At 58.4% G+C, this 18,516-nt stretch overlaps 3 protein-coding genes across 5 annotated transcripts; 1 reads left to right on the top strand and 2 right to left on the bottom strand.

Annotated features, from left to right (window-relative positions):
• Nucleotides 1–39: 39 nt before the first annotated feature.
• Ccer2 (coiled-coil glutamate rich protein 2) lies at nt 40–2,857 on the bottom strand. Its single transcript, XM_046440065.2, has 6 exons — nt 2,745–2,857; nt 2,363–2,449; nt 2,129–2,169; nt 1,893–1,980; nt 1,148–1,662; nt 40–361 (listed from the first exon to the last, which is right to left on the bottom strand). The coding sequence occupies exons 2-6, from the start codon at nt 2,409–2,411 to the stop codon at nt 272–274; spliced, it is 783 nt and encodes a 260-aa protein (XP_046296021.1). The 5' UTR covers nt 2,412–2,449; nt 2,745–2,857; the 3' UTR covers nt 40–271.
• A 311-nt stretch (nt 2,858–3,168) lies between these two features.
• On the bottom strand, nt 3,169–14,531 carry Sars2 (seryl-tRNA synthetase 2, mitochondrial). 3 transcript variants are annotated; one of them, XR_006850875.2, is made up of 17 exons: nt 14,222–14,531; nt 10,007–10,102; nt 8,378–8,407; nt 7,817–7,957; nt 7,689–7,743; nt 7,128–7,191; nt 6,815–6,920; nt 6,164–6,211; nt 5,830–5,938; nt 5,539–5,584; nt 5,367–5,454; nt 5,211–5,285; nt 4,928–5,057; nt 4,551–4,644; nt 4,385–4,477; nt 4,200–4,265; nt 4,050–4,124 (listed from the first exon to the last, which is right to left on the bottom strand). XR_006850875.2 is itself a non-coding variant. In XM_046440062.2 (16 exons), the coding sequence occupies exons 1-16, from the start codon at nt 14,486–14,488 to the stop codon at nt 3,981–3,983; spliced, it is 1,557 nt and encodes a 518-aa protein (XP_046296018.1). In that variant the 5' UTR covers nt 14,489–14,530; the 3' UTR covers nt 3,169–3,980. The 3 variants fall into 3 exon arrangements, 1 of the variants encoding a protein (XP_046296018.1); XM_046440062.2 differs by lacking the exon at nt 4,928–5,057 and having other exon boundaries at nt 3,169–4,124; nt 5,176–5,285; nt 14,222–14,530; XR_009226337.1 differs by lacking the exons at nt 4,050–4,124; nt 4,200–4,265 and having other exon boundaries at nt 4,460–4,477; nt 4,873–5,057.
• Nucleotides 14,532–14,707: 176 nt separating this feature from the next.
• Mrps12 (mitochondrial ribosomal protein S12) lies at nt 14,708–18,157 on the top strand. The gene is made up of 3 exons (XM_046440071.2): nt 14,708–14,786; nt 15,039–15,106; nt 17,359–18,157. Exons 2-3 carry the CDS (start codon nt 15,058–15,060, stop codon nt 17,727–17,729), a joined length of 420 nt encoding a protein of 139 aa, XP_046296027.1. The 5' UTR covers nt 14,708–14,786; nt 15,039–15,057; the 3' UTR covers nt 17,730–18,157.
• The last annotated feature ends 359 nt before the right edge of the window (nt 18,158–18,516 follow it).

Genomic DNA, 18,516 nt, shown 5'->3' with positions numbered 1-18,516 from the left:
GGCCGGCCGTCAGGGTGCAGTGCCACACGCCAGGCGAGGTGGTTTTCTCTGTGCTTTATTCACTCGGAGGTGGCAGTGGGCCAGCTGGCTGGGGGGGGTCCTGAGCTGAGACGGCCCAGACCCCGCCCGGCTTGGACTTGTCCCCTCAGGATTGGTTCAGAGCACACCCTGCCCCCCATCATGGTGGGGGCTGGAGTGGAGTGCCAGGTGAGGTGGGGGCTTGGGGCCAACAGTCCTAAGCCATTGGGTGTGCTGGGGGCATGAGCCAGGGTCAGCCCTCCCTCCTGACCCCCTCCCCCAGCATGGCAGCGGCCTTCTGCAGCTCCTCCCACACGTGCTCCAGCCGCTCCAGGTCGTGCTCCTGGTGGGACCAGACACCGGGAGTCACAGGCAGGCCACCTCAGTGGTCACCTGTAAATGGAGGCCCTGTCTCTGCTCACGATGACGGGCCACTGTGGTCATCCCAGTTGTTGCCACATCCCATCTTGGTGACACAACCCCAGAAGAGAGGTTGGCCAACGTGACCAGTAGGGAGGTCCATGTGGACTGTCACAGCCAACAGGAGCAGCCACAGGACTGGCAAAGGCGCCTGATTTGGGTGACCCATTTGGGATATGATGGCCATTTTGGTTACTACCACTAAGCATGGTGACGCGGCAACGGTGTCCCCCTCTAGCCCAGATATGCAGCGGCTTTCATGTGGCCGGCTTGCGCATTGTGGACTGGCAGTGACGGTTAACTGAAGTGCCTCAGGGGAATCATGGTGGCCCTTCTGGTAACTGTGGTCTCAGGGGAGCCACTGTGGCCCAACGGAGGCCTTGCTTGGGTGTCGTCCTGGTCACTCATTTGTTGTGTTTTGTTTGGTGCCAGGGATTGAACTCGGGGCCCTCAGCCACCGAGCCACGTCCCAGCCCTGTTTTGTATTTTATTTAGGGACAGGAGTCACTGAGGTGCTTAGCGCCTCGCCATGGCTAAGGCTGGCTTTGAACCCGGATCCTCCTGCCTCAGCCTCCCGAGCGGCTGAGATGACAGGCAGGGCCACCACGTCTGGCGGTGGGTCTTGCCATGTGGTGGGTCTTGCCATGTGGCCCAGCACTAGCAGCTTGTTTGGTGACCTGTCTTGGAGACCCCCCCCTTCAGCACTCACCTCCCTCTCTGAAGCCTCTTCCTGCTTGGCCCCAGGGCTTGGCGGCGGCTGCTGCTGGTGATGGTGGCGCGGCAGGTCCCTGTGCCCCTCTCCTCTGCCCGCCTTGGCCCCCTGCCATAGGCTGCGGTGCCCACCCAGCATCTTCAGCCCTTTCTCCTCTGCCTTGAACTGGGCCGTCTCCTCGTCACTGGCCTTCTCTGTCACCTGCCTCTGGGGGCCCCCTCCGCCCTCCAGATGGTGCTTCCACAGGTCCTCGAAGGTCTCCACGGGGCCGCTCTCCTCCTCCTCCTCCTTCTCCTCCTCCTCCTTCTCCTCCTCCTCCTCCTGCCGGAGCCGGCTGTGCAGCTGCTCCTGGACCTCGGACCTGTGGCTCCTCTCGGCCGCCTCCTCCTCTTCCTCCTCCCTCACCTCCTGGCTGCTCCGTGTCTTTCCAGCCTCCCGCTTCTTGAAGTCCCCACCCAGCAAGGCTTTCTCCTCAGGTGACAGGCAGCCGTAGGGCTCTGTGTCACACATCTCTGGCAGAAAGAGACGGTGCTCTCTGTGCCGCACACCGGGAAACCCACAGGGGGACTGTCCAGGACGGGGAGAGGGGCCAGCTGCAGGGCTCTCTGGCCCAGCCCATCCCTCTGCAGGAAGCCTGCAGGGTGACCAGGCCAGGCTCGGCCAGATGGGAGCCCTGGACGGGAGGACCCAGGCAGAGCCCTGGTGGGGTGAAGCGGGCTCCGGGGGACCCGGGCCTCCTTACCTCTGTGGAGAAGAGCTGTGCAGGGTCCTCTCTGGACCTGGCCCAGGGTCAGCACCTCTGTGACCACCTCTGCCAGACAGCGGGTCAGCTGGGGATGGGGCAAGGTGTCAGGGGGGAGGTGGAGGGCAGCGGAGGCGGAGAGGAGAGTGACTGGAGGGACGGGGGCAGTGGGGACGTGGAGAAGGCTGGGAGGGGGGGAACCCAGAAGGATGGGGGGTCCACACCACACGTCTCACCTCCTCCTTGGAGGGCCTTGGTGCCAGGGGAGCAGCCGTGGCTGTGAAGAAGGGTGATGCTGTCCTGGGTACTGACCAGCTTCCCGGCCACCTCACCCTCCCTAGCCCGCCTGCCGGGTGCACCGTCCCCACCCGCAGTCCAGTCGGAACCGCTGGGGTCACCACCCCAGGCCCCACTCCCTGGGCCAGCGCCAAGGCCACCCACCCCCTGACCCCTGGGATGCTGGCGCTCACCAGGGCCCAGCAGCAGTGCCAGCAGCGGGGGCAGTGTCAGCAGGAGCATGGTGGAGGCAGGCTGGGCTGGGCGCGTGTCCCCGGCCCCTGGTTGTAGGGCCAGGTGCCCGAGCCTTATAACCAGCGCAGCTCCCCGCAGGGAGGGGAGTGACCCTGCTCCGCCCCTCCCAGCCTGCGGCACAGGGACAGCTGTGGAGCAGCCCGCCTACCCCAGACCCTCAATTATTCATGGGGACCTGCCTTGCACACCCCCACCCCCAGCTTCCAGGCCTCGAGCGCTGTGTGCTCTTCTTCGGGACACAGGACACAGGGGCTGCTTCTTCCGGGCCCCAGCGGGAGGAGGCCCTGGGTTGAGTCCAGGGACAGCCACTCACAGACCCACCTCGGCAACCATCCTCCTCATCTGGGAAGGAACCTCACTGGCTCAAGAGGCCGCAGTTGGGCTCTGGCCTGGGTCCCAGTCCTGCCACTTGCCAGACAGACAGCCCAGGGACAATGGCTTAACTTCTGGCATTTCTGTTTATAAAACAAGGTTGGTGACAACCCACTCCACAGCTTGCTGGTGAGGGTGAAATAGTGTGTATGGCACGTACGGCAGTGCCCAGCGCGGGGGACTGCAGGGTCTGCACACCAGTCCACTCAGTTTTATTGAGCACCTTCTACAGGCCAGCTCCCCTCCTGGGCCCTGGGGCCACAGCAGTGAACAATCTGGCCAACACCCCAGTCCCGAGGGGGTGACGAGGACATACACACAGGTTACGTAGGGAAGGAGAGAACACTGCAGTGAATGACAGAGCAGTCGTGGGGCCATGACAACTTTGTCCTTTACTCTGATGGAGCCGTGGGGGCTCTGGGGAGGGAGGGGCAGGCCCTGACTTGGGGGTTCACAGGGAGTCAAGGAGACAGCCGGCTTCTGTGATGATCCAAGGAGGAGACACTGGTCAGCAGGACTGGCAGAGGGCAGGGAGGAGAGGGCATGACAGGCTGTGGCAAGACTCTGAAGGTGGACTGCCAAGGTCACTGATGAGCTCGACAGGGACGTGGGAAAAACTGCTGAGGAAACCTCAGGGTCGATGCTGGAGCAGGGGACAGGGGTGAAGCGAGGTGAGTTCCAGCGGCCAGCAGAGGCCTGCCCTGGGGGGCAGGGACGAGCTCGGCCTCCTCGAAGCTCCTGGGGGCCCGGGGCACCTGCCTGTGGTCTGGGGTTGCTGGATGCTGCCAGCCCAGTCCTCACAGCCACAGACCCCCCCCCATGTCGGCTGGGACCCCCTGCCGTTGCCCAGCGCCTCCCGGGTGGCCCAGGCTCTGCCCCTGCTCACAGCCGCACAGAGGTCCCTGTTCTGACCATTTATTGAGGACCTTCTGCCCAGCACGAGGGAGGAAAGGAGATGGAGGACAGAAGTCTGTCCGTCCTCCTCCCGTCCCAGCCATCCTGCCTCCTGCTGCGGGCCCCAGGAGCAACAGGTCACCCAGGGACTCAGAGAGGGCGGGCAGGGGAGGGTCAAGCCTGGAGCCGGGGTGTGAGTGACTCAGCCGTCAGGAGGGTTCAGGAAAACAGGTCCCTGGGCCAGGCCTCTGCAGCCCAGGCAGCAGTGACAACCGCTGGTGTGCGACGTTCTCAGCTGGAGGCCGCCTGGCCAGGGTCTCTGGGCTTCCGGGGTTGGTTGGGACCAATGTACTGGAGAGGCACGTGGGTGGGGGCCGTGATCCGATCGGTGCCGAGGTAGGGCTGGAGCGCAGGGGGCACGAGGACAGAGCCATCCTGGGGACAGAGGAGGCCTCAGGACACTGCCCTGCCCAGCCGGCCCCCTCCCTGGCGCTCGGGCTGGACCCACACCTTCTGCTGGTTGCTCTCCAGGAGGGCGATGAGGAGGCGCGGCACCGCGCAGGCCGTGGCGTTCACCTGGGGAGAGAGGGCTCAGGTCCCAGCCCCTCGCCCCGACCCCTGACCCCCTTGGACACCCTGGGCCCCGGGAGGCCGCTGGGGAAGCTCTGGGGAGGCTCTGGGCGGGCGGCCCTCACGGTGTGCGCGAACCGCAGCTCCCCGGCCTCGGTGCGGAACATGATGTGGAGGCGGCGGCTCTGGAAGTCAGTGCAGTTGGAGGCGCTGGAGACCTGGGGGTGGGAGGGGGCTGAGAAGGTGGCCACAGGGGCTGGCCTGTCCTCCCGCGCCCGCCTGAGGGCTCACCTCCCCAAAGCGGCCTCGGCCGGGCATCCAGGCCTCGATGTCGAACTTGCGGTAGGCGGGAAGGCCCAGCTCCTGGGTGGGCATGTCCAGGACCCTGCGGCCAAGGGCAAGGCCTGAGGAAGGCTGCGGCTGAGGGGAGCAGCGGAGGCCACGGAGGACAGACAGTGGCAGAGGGGAAGGGGTGGGCAGTGGTGTGGGAGAGGGTGGCACAGGAGGAGGGCGGGGCGGGGGACTGGTGGAGGGAGAGAAGGCCGCAGGAGCACCAGGAGCACCAGGAGCACCAGGAGCACCCAGCTCTATAAGGTCACCCGGAAAAAAGTGCCTTTCTCAGCTTTAGGGACGCGGGGACAGTGACGCCTGGGTCCTCCCTTTCCTGCCTGCTTTCCACTGGAGAGAAAGAGGCGTCCTGGGCCTGCAATGGAGGCAGGGCCCTGGGGACGGGAGCAGCCAGGCCGCGTCTGCTCCCGGGAAGGACGACAGTGACAGACAGACATCCTGGACGTGGTCCTGTAAGCCTCATTCGGGAAAAAGGAGGCAAAGGAGGCACCAGATGGGGGAGCACCTAGCAGGTCCTTGTCCTCCTCAGCCCCGCCCTTGGCCACCCCCCAAGTGGCCCTCTCCGCACCGGAAGTGCAAGCCCAGCTCCGTCAAGATCTCCACCTGAAGGGACAGGAAGTCCTCCAGCAGCTGCGAGCTCTGCTCCAGCCCGGGGCCTGTCACTCCAAACATCTCCACCTGGGGCAGGGAGGGCACAGGGGTCAGGAGGCCAGGGGTGGGTGGGGGACACCCCTGCCAGCCAGCGCCAGCTGTGCCGACCTTGGTGAAGTGGTGCACGCGGTACAGCCCCCGGGGCTCCTTCCCCGTGTCCGTCTCGGCCCGGTAACAGGTGCTGGAACAGACCATCCTGGTGGGGAACAGGTGCGTTCAGACCAGGCAGGACAGAGTGAACGTCACAGGTTGGGTAGGGTCTAAAGGAACTGAGTGTCACCTGACTGGCAGGTCCCTGACAGCCACAGTGTGGTCCATGAAGTAACCTGGGAGGAGAAGGGGGCAGGATGGGGTCAGCTGAGGCTGCTGCTGCCCACAGGGTGACATTCAGAAAGGCATTCCTCTGGAAACAACGCCAGGTCAGAGTATGTGGCTGGACTGTCACTGTTGAGCAGTAAACAACCTACACAATTGTACATGTTGGCCCTTGTCCTGGGCAAGCTTCCCCCATCACTGTGTGTTCCCTGACAATCCTGCCATTCCTCACCGCTCCATCTGAGTGGGCGCTCACCTGCGAGCCCGACCTCGGCCGTGCCAGCCAAGTTGAGGTCTTCGAAGCGGGAGGGGTCAATGTTGTAAATTTGGGACGGGGTGGCATTTGGCGTCATCCCACAGCCTTCCTGGGGGAAGGCCATGGGGTCAGGCAACCTGGGTCTCCCCTAGTCCCAAGTCATAGCCCCTGGTCCCCCACAGAAGCATCGGGAATCACCCTGGCCTCCCAGTTACGGCCTGACCCCCTCGACTCAGCCCTGGGCACTATCCTCAGGGGGGCTGCTGGTCCCCCTGCCTCAGGTCCCCCTGCCTCGGGTCCCCCACACAGGGCCTGCACCCAGGGCTTCACTCACGAACACGGCTCCTCGGAGAAGGTCTGGCACCGTCATGGGGGTGAAGCCCTGTGGGGGTGGTAATCGCATCAGGACCCAAGCTCAGTCCAGAGGAGGGACATTGCAGAGTGAGCCGGTGGCACCCCTTGCCACCCCCAAGCCCACCCCACTGCAGGGAACAGCTGAAGGCCTGAGCAGGGGCCTGGGCCTGGGCGTCCCCGTGCTGGGGCTCTCGGCTGCAGTCCCTTCAGCTCCACTTCCCCCTCGTGGTCCCACACGGGGCGGCTGGAGCTGTCATTCACAAGCACAGATCTGACTGTGCCCTCCCCAGTGCCCTCAGGAGAGGGCCAGTCCCTCGCCAGAGCCAACACCCCTGCAATCAGCCCGCTGCCCCAGGCTCCCCAAACCCTCCACATACACCGGGCAGCGAGGGGCGGGGCTACAGCGCAGCCGGGAGCCAGCTCCGTGCCCAGCAGTCCCGGCCTCACATGGCCTCCCCGGGCCTCCCCGCTCCAGGCCTCGACCTCCCGTCTCTAACGCGGGATGACAGCACTCGCCTCGTTAGGTTATCACAGGAATCAAGTCTGTCCAAGTGCAAGAGGGCTCCCAGAACAGCGACTGTTGCCGGGCACCCTGAGCCCCCCCAGGTGGCCCTCCCCTCCTGGCCCGTACCCGGCGGACCAGCTTGTTGAGGGTGAAGTTGACCAGACCGTGCTGCAGAAGGGCCCCTGCCCCGCGGAGGTAATAGGAGCGGTGGCCGGACACGTGGGACAGGCGCCTGGGGGACAAAAGACAAGCGGGTGCACATGGGCCAGGGCTGGTGGGGAGGGGCTCGGCACCTGGGCGAGGCCAGCTGCCAGGCAGGGCTGGCATCAAACATTCATGCTGGGCAGGGCCCCGGCCCTTTCTCATGCACGCAGAGCCCAGGGCAGGAGTGGCTGCCAGCTGCCAGGTGGGGACAGCAGGTATGGGGACAGGGCCTCACTTCTGACGGATGATGTCGAGCTTCTCGCCAATTTCCAGGTGGCCCCGGGGTTGGAAGGAGAAAGCTGGATGTGGGTGGAAAGTAGAGGGGTGAGGGGGAAGGGAGGGGGAGGAGGAGGAGGGTCTGGGGAGGGGGGAGAGCGGGCGGAGAAAGGGCGAGGAGGGGAGGGGGGAGGCCAGGGAAGGAAGGGGGGAGACCAGCTGGGTGGGACGCAGGGGGATGGGGGAGAGCGGGGGGAGGGGGCAGGGGTGGAGGAGGGCGGGGAAGGGCTGGGGGGGGGGGGGGGGGGGGGGGGAGAGTGGGGGAGGCCCAGGGAGAAAAGCTGAGGAACAGGGACATGGAAGGACAGGGAGGCACAGGAAGGGAGAGTGAATCAGGCAGGGGGAGTGCGCAGAGGCGGGGAGGGGGTGATAGGGGGAGGGGGAGGGGGTGTAGGTCTGGGGGAGGGGAGGCGGAAGGAGCTGACAACTGCCCAGACACCCAAGCCCTCAAGACCAGAAGACGTGCTGCCCCCACAAGCGCCCGGTCCAGACAGCGCCCTGGGCCTGGGGCCTGGCCCACCTGGCTTTTCTCCGACTACATGGAGCACTCGGGCCTGGCTCTCATCCCCGATGGGCTGCAAGGAGACAGGTCGTTGCGGCGGGTGGCCTGGGGGCCGGTCCTCCCCCGCCACCCAGCACGGCACTCACGGCGTCTGGGTGGGTCTGGTTGGGCAGCCTCAGCGCCCGCACGTAGAACCGCTCCTCGAGCTGGGTGCCCCTGGGGTACAGGGGCGCGAGCTTCTTCCGGATCTCCCGGCCACGTGCCCGTAGAGCCTGGTATTGAGGGTCCTGAGGAGGGAAAGGGGGTCAGCCCGGACAGAGTGGAGCCCCCAGCCATGGACCTCAGTCTCCCGCAGGGTCTATGGGACCCTTCTTCTGGCCCCGCATCCTGAGCTGCCTTTCAGGAACCTCCCCCACCACACGGCAGCTCCCGGGCCGAGGCTCACATCTGGACCCCGGGACATCCTATTGCTCTGGCCACCGGGACAGGCTCAGAGACGGACATGTGACCTGAGATGAACTCATGAGACCGACCCCAGGACCTGACTGGAGCCACCAGGACTGTGTGCCTGACCCCTCGTCCCCTTCCCCAAGGGGACGACGCTGGGCACAGCAGCCACACCTGAAGGAGCCAAGGAGCCGGCTCTCCCACTACCACCTTGCTGCCTCCCTGCCCACCCACCAGGCCAAGGTGGACACCCTGGGTACCTGCTGCACTTGGCTGCTGTCCTGGTTCACCTGGTGGAAAGAGATGGGGGATTAGCAGGATCAACGCGCAGGGTGAAGGTCAGCCGAGGCCACGGGATCCGAGGCTCTGCGGTCACTGCTCTGCTGGGGCCTTCCCCCTGTTTCTGCTGGGAAGCCACAGAGGCCAGGCGACAGTGACCACACCTGCGGCTGTGTGGTTTATTTATGTGTTTTCATTTGGGGCATACCTTAGTTTTCTCAGGGGGGCTCTACCACTGAGCCACGTCCCCAGCCCTTTTTACTTTTTATTTGATTCTTGCTAAGTTGCCAAGCCTGGCCTTAAACTTGAGATCCCCTGCCTCAGTTTCCTGAACGTCTGGCATTGCAGTGTACGTGACCGTCCGGCTGCAGCTGCATTTATCACCTGCCCCTCCTGCCAGGCTCTGGGTGACAGGCCTCACATGACCTTACCTCACGGCCACTCGGTGAGGCCAGCGCAACGTGATCCCCATTTGGAGATGAGGAAACTGAGGCTCAGGGAAGGAAAAGTCTGAGAATGTGGACCCAGAGGCCTGCACCCAAGGGCTTTGGATGTTCTGAACCTTCCATGATCCAGAGCAGCTGAGGGCATCAGACAGGTGTGGGTCTAAATGCCAAGGTGCCCACCAGTGCTGTGCCCTTAGGCCAATCTCTTGCCCTCTCTGGGCCTCAGTCGCCCCATCTGTGACGTGAGACGATGGCAGGGCCTCCCTGGCAGGGAGCTGGGCAGCTTCTCCCTGAACACTGCAGTGAGCTCCGCTGTCCGTGGCCACCTGCCTCATGCACAGCCCAGGGCCCTGCACAGGGAGACGGAATCCCTGGGGGGCGAGGCCTCTGCAATTCCTGACTGCAGGACTGAGGCACATCTGCCTCTGGGGTCTCAGTCTCCCCAGATGAAACCCTGGGCTGGCACTGTTCCTGTCGCAGAGCTGCTGCCAGGATGAGGAATCTGGGCAGCACCGGCCAGTGCCTGGTGCGCACTGAAGGCTCTGTAATGTCTGCCATGGGGGGACGGGACCCCGGGCCTCGTGCTCTCTACCACTGAGCTGCAGCCCCAGCCCTGAGGTTGTTTTGGAGCCCTCTGTGGCAGAACCTCTTGGTTTCCTCACCCAGGATTCCTGCTTTCCCCTTCCCCGTGGAACCTGCTCCACTGGACCCTCCCCAGGCAGTCCATGGTGCATCCAGCTGAGGCCGACTCGGAGCAGCCTAGGCCGGCAGCAGGGCCTCCATCCCCCTGCTGATGACGGGTGTGGGGTGGGGCCTGGCCCAGGAGACTGAGGGGTCTCTGCTTAGGGAACCGTCTCCCTGCTCCTGGAAAAGGCATCAGGCCAGAGAAGTCTGTTTCCTCCCCTGGCGGAGTCAAGCAAGGCGATGGCGCACTGCGGTAGCCACCATGGAGCTGAGACAGAGACCGAGGGCAGGCAGGGCACCGACGCTGCGGGTGCAGAGGGACAAGGGCCTGGCGGGGGCACAGGGAAGAGCTGCTAAGTCACCCTAGGGATGCCGGGTCCTGGCCACTGTTCCGTGAAGCTGTCGTGTGCACAGGTTCAAGCGCCTGCACTGGGAGGGACCCTCACTGCCGCTCCCCACCCGCTCAGGGCCCATGCTCACCAGCAGGGCCCGCACGGCCTCTGTCACAGCCTCCTTCTCTGCCTCCAGGCTCCGGATCTGCTCTCGAAGCTGCCTCAGCTCCTGCCACACTGCAATCTGGGGGTGGACGCAGGACGGAAAAGGTGAAGCCCTGGCTCCTCTCTGCGGCCTCGCCCTGCTGGTCACCTGGCCCGGTGGTATTCCCAGGCAGAGCCCCCCCGCTGTCCCCAGCAGCCTTTCTCCCCACCCCCACTCAGAAGAACCTTTCCTGATGTTTTGGTGGCACGTGGCGCCCCAACGAAGACAAACTCCATCCTCCCTGGCAGCTGCTCTTGTCCACGTGACCAAGACATGGACGTGCCTGTGACTCTTGGGTCACCTCCCTAAAGATAAGACCCCACCCCGGACTTTCTTTTGCTCACTCCCCTTGGACTAGACCATGGACCCGGAGAAAGGCCGACCCCTGCAGAAACCGATTCCAGGCTTAAGGAGTGACCCAGAGTAACGGGTGTGGACTGCGCGTCAGTGTCCCCTGATCCAAGTTTTTTGGGTTTTGGTACTTACTGGGGACTGGACCCTGGGGTATTTACTGCTGAGCTACATGACCACCCTTTTTAAAAATTTTGAGACCGGTCTCACTAAGCTGCCCAGGTTGGCCTCAAACTTGGGGTCCTCCAGCCTTAGCCTCTGAGTCACTGGGATCAGACATGCACCTCTGCACCCAGACTGTGTCCCCGGCCCCCCAAAATTAATATGCTAAAATCCTAAATCTCAACGTGAAGGTATTAGAGGCGGGGCCTTTGGGAAGTCCTGAGGAGCGCAGTTAGTGCCCTTGTAAAAGGGATCACAGAAGCTCCTTCCCCTCCCACCACGAGGACGTGGAAGATGACATCTACGAACCAGACACCAAATCTGCTGGTGCCTTGACCTTGAACTTTCCAGTCTCCAAAACTGAGAAACAAATCTGTTTATATAAGCCCCCAGGTCTGTGTGTTGTTACAGCATCCCAGACTACAGCAGTGAGTTGTAAATTAACATTTATGTTTCTAAACTAACACTCCAAAAAATCACAGTATGATGTGCGTGACATAAAGTTTACCATTTTACCATTTAGAAGTGTACGGCTGAGTGACGTTAAGTACACTGTGGAGGTGCCATCGCCATCGTCCAGCTCTAGAATGGCTCCATTTTTCCCAACTGAAACCCTGTCACCCTTGAACAGGGACTCCCCAGCCCAGCCCTACCCCAGGCCCAGTCTCTGTGAGGTATTCCAGGTATTTCACAGAAGTGGAAAAAATGCAACAGTTGCCCTTTTGTCCTGAGCAGAACGTCTTCAAGGACCACCTGGGCCGTGGCACGGGTCAGGATTTCCTTTCTAAGGATGCGTGAAATCCCACAGCGCGTGCACGTCTCACTTCCTTTCTCACTCGTTCATGGAGGGACACTCAGTTGCTTCTACCTCACTGCTCCTGCCAATAATGCTGCTGTGAACACGAGTGAACAAATATGTGTCTGAGCTTTCAGTTCTTTTGGATAATCACCCAGAAGTAGAACGGCTGGACCACGTGGTAATTCTGTATTAACTTTTTGAAAACTGGCAACAGGACCGTGGCAGCTCACTGTTTTACACTTCTATCTGCGATGTAGAGGACTCTAATTCCTCCTAACATAATTCTTGACAATGTTTATTTTTCTGTCCCCCACCCCATGATGGAGAAATGGAAAATGCTCTCTCTACCCTGAGCTCCACCCCAGTCCTATTTTGTTCTTAAACAGCCATCCTAAAGGGCATCTGTCCACTTTCTGCTTTTATAACAAAATACCAGAGGCTAGGTCATGTATAACAGAAAGCAGATCATGGTTTCAGAGGCTGGAAGTCCAAAATCAGATGACAGCATCTGTCGAGGGCCTTGAGCTGTGGCACAACTTGGCAGGAAAGTGGAAGGGCGAGTGGGTGTGAGACAAACGGGAGCGGTGGCCTGTCTTTATAAACACCACTCTCAAGGTCTGGGGCTGGGGCTCAGCGGTAGAGCGCCTGCCTCGCACATGTGAGGCATTGGGTTTGATCCTCAGCACCACATAAAAATAAATAAGCAAAATAAAGAAATTGTGTCCATAGATAACTAAAAAATATTTTAAAAAACCACTCTCACGTCAGGCTCAGTGGCTCACGCCTGTAATCCCAGCCGCTCCGGAGGCTGAAACGGGAGGATTACCGGTTCAAAGCGAGCCTCAGCAACAGGGAGGCACTAAGCAGTTAAGTGAGACCCTATCTCTAAATAAAATACAAAATAGGGCTGAGGATGTGGCTTAGTGGTTGAGTGTCCCTAAATTCAATCCCAGGTACCTCTCCCCCGGCAAAAAAAAAAAAAAAAAAAAAAAAAACTACTCTCAAGATAACTGACCCATTCTGGAGGGAAAAGTATTAATCCCCCTTAATGTCATCGCCTCTGAAAGTTCCCCCTACCTCTTAACGCTGTTATACTCAGGATCAATTTGCACCATGAGTTTTGGAGGAAACAAACCACATCCAGATCATAGCAGGGTTTAATCAATCACTTTAAAAACAAAAGTGAATTAAAAAAAAAAATTTCTTCACACATGCTAAGAACAGAAAACTTTGGTTTCAATTGTGGGTGTGTGAAATGTATTTCTTACTTTTGGCCACAAAGACTGGAAAACCCTACCAAAGATTGTGACACTCTAAGTTACCTTCCATTACGCATTGGCTCTTGTAAACACTGGTCCCTCCACTTGGAACACACCTGTTCCCTCAATTTCTGGATCTCACGCAATCCACTAATCTTTACCTAATGCCACCCACCTCCTGAGCCCTCTCAGACATGCTCTACTTTGCCTCCACAGCACTTATCACAGATTATAATTACGTATTTATAACTGTATGTGAAATACTTCTTTAACTAGACTGAACTCGGATCATCTTACTCATGGGAGAGAATAATGGAGCAAAGACTGGATTCTGGAGTCAACACAACACAGGTTTGGGGCTGGGCTTGTAGCTCAGTGGTAGAGCGCTTACCAAGCACATGTGAGGCATTGGGCTCGATCCTCAGCACCACATATAAAATAAAATAAAGGTACTGTGTCCAACTACAACTAAAAATTTTTTAAAAGATGAAGCTGGGGATATAGCTCAGTTGGTAGAGTGCTTGCCTCCCATGCACAAGGCCTGGATTCGATCCCCAGCACCACCAAAAAAAAAAAAAAAAAGAAGAACACGACACAAAATTCCCTCCCACTCTGTCACTTACCAACATCATGATCTTGGGCAAGTTCACCTCTCTGAGCCTTAGTTTCCCCTCTGATGTAATCAGGGAAATAACAGCACTTAGTTCATAGGGCTGTTGCAAAATTAAGTGAGGCTAAAGTCTAAAAACCATTTAGAACAGGCTAGTAAAGAATCCAAGAAAGGCTGGTAAGACTTGGGGACCTCATTATATTCAGCCCACCTCTAGATATACGGTGACCCTGGTTCTAGTTTCCTAGCATGTAATGTTATACAAGTGCGAGTGACGTTAGTATTTATTCACCGCCTTTTCTCAACGCCTGGAACACTGAAACGCAGTAGGCGCTTCTTAAAACACCTGCTCAATGAAACCATTCATTCATTCTTTGGTTTGGAACCAGGGACTAAACCCAGGGGCACTCACCACTGAGTCACACAGCTCTGTTTATGTTTTTGAGATAGGGTCTTGTTGATTAGCACCGTGCTAAACTGCTGAGGCTGGCTTTGAACTAGCGATCCCCCTGATCCCCCTGCCTCCAAGCCGCGGGGATCGCAGGCGAGCACCACCGCGCCCAGGGAAGCGTCCATTCTTAAACTCTATTCACCTGCTCGTTCCTCGCTCTCTCCAAGAGCTTCACCCCTCATCCCCATCTGACTCACACCCCGTTCCTAATTTTCTTTGCGGACTTAGAGCAAGCCCGGCGAGAGGCTGGACTACAGAGGGTCCTGGTAATAGTCAATTCCTAGAGCACAGTGGGAACCCAGTGCACATTACGAAACAGACGCAAGATGGCACAGAAAGCATCTGTGGCATATAGTAAGGTCTTAACATATAGCAGGGACAAGCGCCACATAAGTGAGTGCCAAGCACAACATACTGGCTAAACTCGAAAAGAAACTAAAAATTCCTGCAAATAGCTGCCCCCGGCGCCCCCTAGCCACCGAAAGCACGTCTTGCAAGCCCAGTCAGCTGGCGCAAGCGCACTCACGATCGCGGGCAGATCAGCCGGCCGCAGCTCCCCCTTGCGGAGGTCCAGGGCACGCGCGACCTCTTCTGGGCATGCGCACAGAGGCTCCATATCCAGCTGAGGGAGAGCGCTGTAGCCCTCGCGCGCGTGCTCGTACAGAAGGTTCCGGTCTGGTTTCTCTGCAGCGAAACTCCTCCTTGGGTTCTGGCTGGAGACACAGTTTCCCTGGGGCCGAAGCCCTCGACGAGCCAACAAAGGCCACAAACGCCGAGCCATGGACGCAGCCATCTTGGACTGGGAACAAAGAGTCACACACTCTTTATCCCGCCCACTCCGCATTTACACCAATTAAAAAGCAGCTCTACTGCTCGGGATGAGCCAATCAGACTCTGGAAGAGATTATCTTTCCAGTGCCTTAAAAACTGTTCAATGGGGAACGTGGACTGGGATAGACTCTTCTGTGGTCCAATCATCGTCTGAGCCCCACCCCGCCAGGGACGAATGAGCCAATCACTGCCTCGGTAGCACCCGGAAAGGGCTTGAGGCACTGTTCAGCGTGTCTGCGGACGGTGCGAGGGTCGGTGAGGTCAGTGCAGTCCTTAGCTCTTGCCAACCTCCCCGGCCCAGTTTCCCCTTTCCTTCTGCATGCGGACGAGGGCGTCTGGGTCCCGGGGATCCTGGTCAGAGCGAGGCTAAATTTGCGAAAGGACTCTGGCTGTGTGGTTAGACCTTTAGAGGAGGTTCCTTAGGTTCTGAGAGCGGGACTGGGAGAGTCTGACACCTTTTGCGACTACGGCCACTTTATCCTCCTCTCTGAGTCTCTTAATCCCTAACACAGGGACCCACCAAGCGGCAGGATGTCCTGGTCACATCTTCTCCGTGGGCTCAACATGGCCCTAAGTCGTGGTAAGTTGGGGGCTTGGGCTGCAGGGACAGAGTTCTCCTCCTTGGGACTTGAGCACCTCTGTCAGAGCCCCGATGGAATCAGTGAGTTTAAATCAGTTCGTACCTGGTCCGTTTCTGGGGGGGATGTGGGTGCAAGAGCAAGAGGTGGTGGGAGGTAGATGCACTGATGTTTACTATGACTATTACAGTCATGCCCCGCATAACGACGTTGAGGACCATATACGCAGTGGTGATCCCATTAGATTATATTGCCCAGTGATGTCCTAGCCTTCTTAGTTTAAGAACAACATAAGATCGCACAACAAGGAAATTGGCTACGATTTGGGGCGCTGAGGCATACACCTGTAAGCCCAGAGACTTGGAAGGCGGAGGCAGGAGGATCCTGAATACAAAGCTAGCCTCAGCAATTTAGCGAGGCCCTGAGCAATTTACTGAGACCCTGTCTCAGAATAAAACATAAAAAGGGATGGGATGTGGCTCAGTAATTGAGCACCCCAGGCTCAGTCGTTGGTACCAATGGGAAGAATAAGTGGCCAATGTCTTCTCACTTAAGTTCACCTGACTCTATTTGTTCCTTCTGCAAGTTATTATTAAATACCTCTCATGGGTTAGACATCCAAGCAAGGCCTTTAGCCATTCATTCAATTGATGTTTATCCTGAGCCTACTAGGTGCCAAGCACTGAAGGAATTTCTCAGGCATCCTGCCCTCTGAGACATTTCATTCACCTATTTACTCTGCCAACTTTTCTTAAGCCCCTCTGTTTGCCATTCCCCGAAGATCACAAAGGTGGGCAGGACAGGCCTGCTCCCTGCCTTGGGAATCAGAGCTAGCTGGAAATGCATTGATTCGTGGTAGTTTCATACACACTACTGAGGAGGGAGACATGATCATAGTGCCCAGGAAGCAGATGAGGAAACCGAGGCACTGTCAGGCCAAGAATCTTGCTCAAGGACTCATCACTTCTAGAAATGACTCATTCCTTTTGAGGATTCTGCTGTCACTTTTTTTTTTTTTTAGTTATAGATGGACATATTCCCTTTATTTTATTTATTTATTTTTCTATGGTGCTGAGGATCAAGCCCAGTGCCTCACATGTGCTAGCTAGGCAAGCCACTCTGCCACTGAGCTACACAGCCCTCTACTGTCACTCTTACAGAAGGAGACACGGGAGTTGACAAGAGGCCAAGGGCCTGCTGGATATGTAGTGTGAAGTTGTGGTGCTGATGGGGTATCTATGCTAGTGACAGAGAGGAAGAGGAGGTGGATAGATGTATGACACTGTAACCTCAGCCCAAGAACTTGCACAGGGCCCAGTGCTCCCCATTGCTGCTATGTCTGTATTATTGGGGCCAAGACATAGTAGGTGCTCAGTGAAATTTTGTTTCTGAGAAGCCAGTTGTCTTTGAATCTTCTTATATCCTACATCGAGTCTATGAGTAAATCCTGGTGGTCTTCATTGGAAATATATCTACCTCCCCTACCACCTGCCTTTTCTTAGACTACATCACAGTCACAATGGTCTCCTCTTTGTTGGTGTTGGGGACGTGGCTGGAGCAGCATGAGAAAATGAGCCAGTGGGCAGAGAAGTAATGGGCAGATTGTACCTTGTGGGTCACCTTTCCCCGATGGCGATGGAGCCACCGCAGGGATCTGAATAGGGGAGGGATATGAGCTACTCGCATTGTGACTCCCCCTGGTTGTGTGCTCAGGAACAGGCTGAAGATGCAGGGAGACCTGGGAGCGGGAGAGGTGCGATTAGCCCAGGCTGAGGACGAGGCTGGGGCAGACTCAGATGGGCGCGGGCAGGAGGGAGAGAGCTGGTGGGTTCTGACCTGAGGTGAAGGCAGAACTTCCAGGGTGTACCCACAGGTTGGGCAGGGGTTTAAGAGGGTCACAACACCTCCAGGAATACCCAGAGGGCTGCGGCAGTGATGGCACAAGTGTCTGTCCCTGCAACACGGTGTAAGTGCTCGTGCTCCGTGTCACCATGTCTAAGCAGCATTCAGGTGAGCGCCTTTTTTGAAGAATATCATGAGTTAATTTATGTAAAATGCTTAAAACAATCTCATGGGAGGTGGTTGCTCAGTAAATAGCTGTCATCTCTGTTGTCCCTAATGCCCCCAGAGGTAAGCCAGTGTGGCCAGGTAAAGTGCTTGGGCGGATGCCAGGACACCAGCGTGGAGTTAGGATGCTGTCATCTGTGTGCTGGGGTGATAACCCCTTTCCACTCTCCCCGCTGTATCTTTCCAGGCCTGGCCCTGGTACCCCAGCTCTGTGCCACCCGCCCCATGGCTACACTGAACCAGATGCACCGTCTGGGGCCCCCAAAGCGCCCGCCCCTGCGCCTGGGCCCCACGGAAGGCCGGCCGCAGCTGAAGGGCGTTGTTCTGCGCACGTTCATCCGCAAGCCCAAGAAGCCCAACTCCGCCAACCGCAAGTGCTGCCGCGTCCGGCTCAGCACAGGCCGCGAGGCTGTCTGCTTTATCCCCGGGGAGGGCCACAACCTGCAGGAGCACCACGTTGTCCTTGTGCAGGGTGGCCGCACCCAAGACCTGCCAGGAGTTAAGCTCAAAGTTGTGCGGGGCAAGTATGACTGTGGCCACGTGCAGAAGAAGAAGTGACCAGCCAGTGCGCTGAGGCCTGGGCACCTGCAGAACAGGGACGTTCCTTGTGGGATCTCCAGCGGGTCCTTCAAAGTCAGCTCTTCCTGTTCTAGAGGCAGCCGGCCCTGGGTTCAAAGCCCAGCTCTGCCTCTTCCTTCAGGAGCACCATAGCCCATAAGGTTCCCTGGGTGCTGTCAGCACCCTTGGCTTCTGTGTTTAGAGTTGGCCTGTGGGGCCTCTTCTGCCATCACCTGGGAAGCACACAGGTCCCCACGGTTGTGATGCAAACCGTCCCCACCTTTCTGCAGCATTTGCCCTCTCACTGTGGCCCTGGCAGCTGCCATCCTTTCTGGGCCTCAGTTTGCTCTTCCAAAAAATAATCCCATTTGCAGTATCCCCTCCGTTTCGTTTGGTGAAGATTAAACTACATGCCTCTGTGTACAGTGCATGTGTGTAGGGCTGTTCTAAGCTTTGAAGTCAAATAGGCAGCACTGAAACCCTTCCCACAGGTCGAGCGAGGGGCAGGGCACAGACAGCCCCACCCTCGAGCGTGGGCACTGGCAGCCACTCATTGAGGTTGAAGGGTGCTGAAAGGGTTTAACAGCCCCTCAGAGTTCAGCAGAGCATCTTGCTGGGTCTGTAGACAGGATGCTGCCTGGTTCATGAATTGCTAACAAAAGCCAGTTACATCTTTAAAAAAGAAAAAGGATTAAACGGGGTGTGCTGCCTGACTCCATGTAGTGACTCACACGCCTGGGTTCAACCTATAGCGGCCGCCCCTCTGGGCCTCTGTTTCCAAATGGCA

Source organism: Marmota monax, unplaced genomic scaffold (genome assembly GCF_021218885.2).
Source record: "Marmota monax isolate L192 unplaced genomic scaffold, Marmota_monax_Labrador192_F-V1.1 WCK01_AAM20220418_F8-fsc00228, whole genome shotgun sequence".
Taxonomy (NCBI): domain Eukaryota; kingdom Metazoa; phylum Chordata; class Mammalia; order Rodentia; family Sciuridae; genus Marmota; species Marmota monax.
This window is presented reverse-complemented; position numbering and strand designations above follow the sequence as displayed.